We start from the raw sequence: 7752 nt of genomic DNA, 5'->3' as shown, positions 1-7752 counted from the left end.
CACTATAATTGAAGTAATAATTAATAAGTATGTAAAAATCTTTTTGTCATCGATAAAACCAGGTTATATTGTATTTTTTTTAAATAAACATCGATTCAACTTGTTTTCCTGTGTGACCTCGGGACGTTCCTGTTTTAAACAATACTTGACATCCCGTGGAGCCATCGCAATTGTTAATCACCCGCATGTTTTTCGAGTGTAGAGGCACTCAAAAAAACAATAACAAAAAAATCTCGTATTTTAACTAGATCGCTGCCGTTCCCACACATCCGGAATTTTTTTCCAACAAAACGAACCGTTCTCGTGAGATGTATAAATTTTATTCAAGAAAAATAATTTTTAATCACAGTTTACAATACTATGTATAAAATAAAGCGTATAAATATAATATTAATATAATAGTAGTACTTGACAATTGTTAAATGTGCTCAAAACAATAATTATACATATTATTTTATTTCAACAATATAATAATATAATATAAACATAATTGGTAATTTGTTTAATTTATATCAAACCCTGGAGCGTCTAGTGTATAATAATGATGCGTTTAAGAAAATATATTATAATTATGTACAATATCACTATATATATGGATCGTATAGTATAGTATAATAAATTATTACAGCCCTAATAATTATATTATTACGTACCCATATATACATTAGCGTTTGAGTCAAACTCGCGTAAAACAAATAGGTAAGTAGTTCACCACATGTCATCGTATAACATCATGTATTCGTCACGTCCTTCACTGTAAGCAATGACATATCTTAGCCTTGCTGATGATGGTCTGCAAGTGCGGCGCCGTCTGCAAATAGTTAGTATATGTGCCGCACACGAACGGTTCGATGGGAGTTTGGCCGATGGTGCGACGGAAGAACAGCTCGACTACCGTAGTTTTTGGCACAGCCCGGATGCTGGGCAATATCTCGATCAGTTCGTCGTATCGCGCGTCTGGCCGGGCCAAATGCACGTGATGCACATGCCGTCTTAGCGCCTCTTTGCTCTTTACGGACAACCCGCCCAAAATGGTCTCCGTGTCTTCAGAACTGCTACAGCCGCGACCCTTGACCGATTCTGTACAGCAAACGATATTTTCGATTAAATAATATTATTAAATACGGCGCGTAATATATAACTATTAACTATTAATGCTAAACACCACTGAAGATTATATTGTAAATAGGTACTATGTGTGGTTATTTTTATTGTTATTGCCAATATTCACTTTCACCGGTCATTGTGAATTGTAATTATACTACGTCACTGCGATATATTATAATCGTACCTGATTTGAGCAGTACGATTTCGTTCAATAAATATTGTTCAATCGGATCGACTTGTCGGTGTTTGACCGCGGCCAACGTATCCTTGAACACCGCGATTTGCTCATCGATGTCCATCGACGATCCAAAATTGGACCGGTGTTCTTCGTGCAGTAGAGATATATCGGTGTCAGAAAAATATTGAGCGGCCGTCAATATGAACAGTTCGTGCCAACTCTCTCTGAGCAATTCAAACTTGATAATCATATAAAAAAAAACACATGTAAATATCGTACGGAAAGTATATTTTGTTTTAAATATTTTAATCGAAAACTATAAATACCTGGTCGACAAAAGGCAGAGTCATCAGAGCCGGAAAACTTTTGATCGTGGAAACTGTGACCAAAATCGAAGCAGCTGTTTCATAAACTGCTTGCGTGAGTCTCATAGTATTTAAAAATCTCGGCATCATTGACATCTGGAAAACCAAACGCAAACAAAAATATTTTATGGCTATAATTATAGTGTTAAAATCGGTGATGATTAAAACTCCAAAAAGTCGAAAAGTAATTTACCTGTGGTCGGAAAGCAGATAAATATGAATGCGAATCTGGAATGTATCTGCTAGGTGAAGTCGAACAAGTGGTCGAACATTCCGGAGACCTCTTGGGCGTTAAATCTAGCGGCGGCGAATTACTTGCAGATCGATCTTTAGAGTAACATAGTCCTTGAAGCTGTCGTCGAACTGTTGATGTTCTAGGACCGCGTTCATGTTGAACAGCTTTAACGATAACAAAATAAAAATCAATGGTTATTTCAGAACCACGTAAAATTAATTATTATATTTTTAATTACCATCTTTATTCATGCCCGAAAGCATACATTTCCGGAGTCTGCAAGCTCGACACTGATTTCTATGTGTTTTATCAACCGGACATGCGCCTTCTGATTTTGATTTGCAAATATATTGTCTATTACGCCGAATAGATCTCTAATAAACAAAATAATAATTACATTTTTAGGTGATAATCATTACTATAATATATTTTACTATAGTTTAAAAATATTGAATTAATTCAGTTATTAAAATTCCTAGGGCTACTGTCAATTTGAACTTTTTTCAAGTTAAAAACAATTAATCATATATAAATACATGGGATATTATATTTATTGGCGTCAACGTATAAAATGTATCGTATTTTTGATCATATTATATATAAATATATATGATATGATATTATATTATGTTATATGATCATACAAGATATGTTAAAACAAGGTATATTGTACTCACTTTAAAAAAGCCTGCACATCCGTCGCATGCATATATGCCGTAATGTTTGCCGGACGAAAAGTCCTTACACACTTTACACGGTATATCATAAAGGATCCGACCTGAAAACAAAATATACAAAACGTCAAATTTTATCGTGGGAATAACTACGCATCATGGGAACTATCAATTATCGATGACAAATGATGATTATGATGATGACGACGACGACCTGCAAATTAATTATATGAACAATAATAATTTCTCTCGCCACACGAGACAGATGGACCGTAAAACAACACATACCTACCCGATCCACCTGACGACTTCCGAAATGTTATTTTCACCCCCGTGGACTAAACACTAGTAATGGTGGGAGGGAGGTTAGAGGGAGGTCTGCTGTGCGGTCGTTTTGATCCGATGGTTCCGGTGCAGCTATTTGCATGTGCCCGCCCGGTACGGGAAAGACGCAGGAAACACAACAGGTCCGGAAGTTCGCGTGCATTATATGCGCCTCCTATACGTATATATACGTGCTAACGCCACCACTTCCTACCGCCCCATTCCCATATATCACGTGAAATTATCGCTAAAGCAAGTGCGTTATTGAAAAACACCCTCTATATATAATAATAATAGTAATGTGTAGATACGCAACAAACAATGGGGCAAACAAGCGTAATTAGTGCACCGCCGCCGCCGGTGTCATCTGTCACTACACTAGTGTGCTCTATTTACCGTGTTTACAGGAACGAATTTTTATACGGTCACGATAAATGTATAACATTATTGTATATCGTTACGAATGCGCATCATCACGATAAAAATAACAGGTATTATACCGTGTGAGAACTGTGTATTCGTGTTTGGCGCGGGGGAGTGATGACGATGACGTGCTTTATGGACACATGGTCGAACCAGGATAATTATAATATTATTATATACGCACGTTAAGTGCTGTTATATACATCTATATAATATCCACCGACCACCGTTATTGTTACTCCTGGGTTATTTCCCAGATCATTTGTTAGTATGATAAATTACGTCAGCAATCCAATCTTTATTTCAACCCCTATATAGTTGAATAAAATCAATGGGTATCATACTTTAACCATGCACGTATATTGTGTGACCATAATACGAGAGATTAAAAACACAATTTTAAAGTAGGTATTATATAAGTCCAGCATATAAAATATACTTGCCGATTTTATTAAATATATATATATATATATGTAAATATGTAATTAGTAATTAAAATATTCTTTGTTTTAAATAATTGTATGAATTAGTAATGAAAATCGTATTAATGAAAAAATTGATAACAAAGAATTAGATGAAGTACCTATTGATAAAATTTGCTCAGTTTAAAATAACATAATTTAAATTAAGTTTTTACTTTAAACGTTGTATAAAAAGTAAATAATAATTTATTTTTATAAAATATGATAATATTATTAATTGAACAAATATAAAAGTTTATTTAGGTATTCATTTTTTTTATACCAATATATTACTTATAAAATATTTTAAAGATACTTTTGCCTATTCATCAAATCATTATATGTATATTATATATATATATATATATTATACATACGTGTTATGAACATTGCACAACCAGCATTTAAGTTTCTTTGCCAAAATCCATATTATATTCATATAAGTGCATACGCCCATACATGACCACTTCGCGTTATGAAAAAGTATTCCAAAAAACTCTTCAATTAACTTTAACGGTTTCCACCAAAACAAACTTTTTACCCAACTCGTGTAGTTTACAAAGTTTCCCCCCAAAAAACGCTTTTTTTAAATCGGTTACCATTTTTTTGTTTTTATGTTTACAGCATTGTTCTCATCATTTTTTTAATCTACAATCATTCCAGTTTGTTGTTGTGTAATCAGTTTTTGTCAAGCGTCACCATGGACCGAATGTCAATTGAAACACGTGTGTTGGTTGTTAAGACCTTTTACCAATCTAACAAAAGTGGTGTGGGGGCTATGCGACGACTTCGTATCTTACTCGGATGGAACGCTGCCAAACGCTGTATCATCGATTCGTTGGCTAATAAAAAAAAAATCGGAAAACTAATTCAACTGTTGATCTCAAAAGTTCCGGTTAGGTTAAGTCGTCCTCCTGAAATTGAAAATTGTTAATTGTCTCGACCACACTTTGGCCTGTTGCCCTGTTAACAAGCTAGCGGAGGAGAATCGAATGATACTATTTTTTATACTTAAACCCGGATGTTATACCGAAACTGTACTAGTCTGTGCATATCCTTTTTTTGTATTTGTTTGAAAAATAAAGTGTTTTTTTTATCTAATTTAAAAAAAGCGTTCTTTTTGGGACACCCTATACTACAGAAATAATGATAGATTTATTGTATGACAATCATTAAGACCCATAGTAGATAGGTAAATGATTCGTTATAAATGCTATTATTTTATTATCTATTAAAATATATCAGTCAGGATTAAAACCCATGTATTTCTAGTATATATTTTAACAAATCCTACAATAACAAAAAATAAAATAACAAAGATTTCATTATAAATTATACAATGCCTTTGTGTACAAATTACATACATTTAGGTATATAATTATTTGATCTTTTTATTAATGTTTACTTTACGAATTATAACAGTTATAATAAATATTAAATAAATACAAATAGATTTAAGATATAATACTGTATGTATTTAATTGAAATATTAACTAAATCGGTACTATTTAAATAGGAAATTTTAAAATTAGTAATATTGTTAGTATATTTATTAAGTATATTATATAAAAACTAATAAGTACATAATTTAATAGAATATAAAATTTGAATTTTATTTATTCATGAACCATTAACATTATTAACAGTGTTTGATATATAGTTTAAACAATGTACGTGAATAGAGTATATCTTAAAAAACTGACACTGCAATGTAAATATATACCGTACACTGAAATATGGAATGAAAACTGAATAGTTTGATTTTTCGCTCCATGTTCGGTATTAAATTAAAAACAGATAAAGCATAAATCGAACACAGAAAAACGATGAAAAATGTGTAGTATATGCGTGCGGTTCTCTGAAAGTGTACGAATAAAATAGTTTATAATATACTAAAATTGTTTACGAATAAATAAATCCGTATAACCAATCTTTGTTTACAAAAAAAGGTTTAAAAATGAGGTATAAGGTATTCAAAAGCAAAAATAATTTTTATATTTAAGTAAAAATTAGTTTAAATAAAAAATCTGGTTACTTTAGCAGGAGGGAGATTCGAATCTTTGAGATTTGGACCCCAGGGCTACAGTCTCGGTTGTCCTCCCTCTTGTCGAGTCTAAGAAGGTATTATCTATATTTTAAATATATTATGGAATAGAAACAGTTAAGTTAAAAATTACTTTAGATACATAAGAAATAATCAGATTCAAACTTTAAATTAATAAAGACATTAAGTATTATAGTACCTATATTTAATACAAGATGCACAACTCGACCTACATTTTAGGGGGTATTAAAATTATGAATACATCATAAATTCTTGAGGGGATTCACCCTTCACCCTCCATTACACATACATTTAAAAATCATTAATAACAGTTGTAACGCAATTTCAACATTATAATTTATTTACTAATGTATTGCTCTTAGAAAGTAAAAAATACATAATTACTAAAATAACATTTAACTTCACATAATAGTACAGTTCATTTAAAATATACCAAAATATTTAATAAAAGGTAGCTGCTTAAAATCGATGGTTTTGTTTTGTTTAAAATCCGTAATACTTCACTCGACACTAAATCACGGGATACTGTTACACTCTTACAATATTATTATAACGTTCGAAATATAAAACATGTTGGTTACGCAGATACCTGTATGTACTTCGCCATTACAATTATTAAAATATGGCTAAACTACGCATTATTTTTAATTTATTGTTTTCTAGTATTATTGTGAAAGAGTATACTGTGTAGTTTATGATACTACATGATTTATGAGTTGACAGTTTAAACTTAAACTGTTGCTTTTAAAGATTATACTAAATAATTTAAATTTATTGTAATATGTTACTTAATTATTTTATAAATTCCTAATAGTACTTAAAATATTTGTAACAAAACTTTTTATAAATATCGTTTCGTATGATAAATAAATATTATTTATTCAATTACGATTTTGGTTATATATTTGTTTCATGGATCCCAACAGTATAATATCTTTGTTGAAATTTTTAATAATTAATAACAAATAATAACCAAAATACTCTAGTGACGTATAATTAAAACACACCTATCTATCAAATATGTTCTATATTCGATTATCACCATTCGTCAGATATAAATGAACAAGACAATTATACTATGCAGGAATAAATTATTAATATTTTTACTACCAATTTGTTTATATACCTTTTTTTTTTTACTTTTATAGTCGTGAGTATTTGTTAAATTGATTTATGCTATTATTGAAATAATAATATTTTAAACATAATATATAACATCTTTAAATAAACATAAAAAAATACGGTAGAAGTTTAGTAAAAGACTTAAACGGTAGCATACGGCATTAACCGATTTCGTTCGATATGTAATATCTAATATTGTCATAAACTCATAAACATTATAATATTGCTAGACTTACTGTTTGTAGGTTTTGTAATGACGTTGGACGAATGTTCTGTGAAGTTTTGCATGGCGATCCCCGTATGAATGTGCACAACGTGAATATAAAATATTATTGTTTGAGTAAAACGAGTTAATAAATAAAAAAAAAACCAAAAACTAGATGACAAAAAAAAAAAATGTTTTATATAATTTAAATCAACAAGAATCCGACGAACAGCCGACGACGGACGCACTATATATGGTCGTGACGATCGAGATCAAAATGTCAACTCCTCAATCCCGTCGTCGTCAGACACGTCCCTGTGACCGCGGCGACACAGACACCCCGTGGATTTGGGCGTGTCGTACGCGATCCGTGCCCGCGCTACCATTGGTCGGTACGTCGCCACAACCGGTGGTGCGGACCGCAATATAGTATAGGGATCCACCGTCGGGGGTGGTTTCCAAAATGTTGTTCGTGCAGCGTTATACTCTATTATTTTGTTTTTTTTTTTTTTACAGAGACGGCGTACAACATAATATACATACGTATGTTATAATATATGAGTGTATATATATACGTATATATATATATTGTG

The 7752-nt window shown here is 31.4% G+C and overlaps 1 protein-coding gene across 1 annotated transcript; it reads right to left on the bottom strand.

Annotated features, from left to right (window-relative positions):
* Positions 1-332: 332 nt before the first annotated feature.
* LOC132918019 (nuclear receptor subfamily 2 group E member 1-like) lies at positions 333-7462 on the bottom strand. Its single transcript, XM_060979070.1, has 7 exons — positions 7191-7462; positions 2563-2663; positions 2124-2259; positions 1844-2049; positions 1612-1746; positions 1292-1523; positions 333-1080 (listed from the first exon to the last, which is right to left on the bottom strand). Exons 1-7 carry the CDS (start codon positions 7240-7242, stop codon positions 752-754), a joined length of 1191 nt encoding a protein of 396 aa, XP_060835053.1. The 5' UTR covers positions 7243-7462; the 3' UTR covers positions 333-751.
* Positions 7463-7752: the final 290 nt, after the last annotated feature.

Source organism: Rhopalosiphum padi, chromosome 1 (assembly GCF_020882245.1).
Source record: "Rhopalosiphum padi isolate XX-2018 chromosome 1, ASM2088224v1, whole genome shotgun sequence".
NCBI classification, from domain to species: Eukaryota; Metazoa; Arthropoda; class Insecta; order Hemiptera; family Aphididae; genus Rhopalosiphum; species Rhopalosiphum padi.
Note: the sequence above shows the minus strand (reverse complement) of the source record. Positions and strands in the feature narration are given on the sequence as shown.

Coding starts and splice junctions, on each gene's coding strand:
- LOC132918019 (XM_060979070.1), bottom strand. CDS start 7,242: ATGCAAAACTTCACAGAACATTCGTCCAACGTCATTACAAAACCTACA. Junction 2,664..7,190: donor CATTACAAAACCTACAAACA/GTAAGTCTAGCA, acceptor TTTTGTTTTCAG/GTCGGATCCTTTATGATATA. Junction 2,260..2,562: donor GATGTGCAGGCTTTTTTAAA/GTGAGTACAATA, acceptor TTTGTTTATTAG/AGATCTATTCGGCGTAATAG.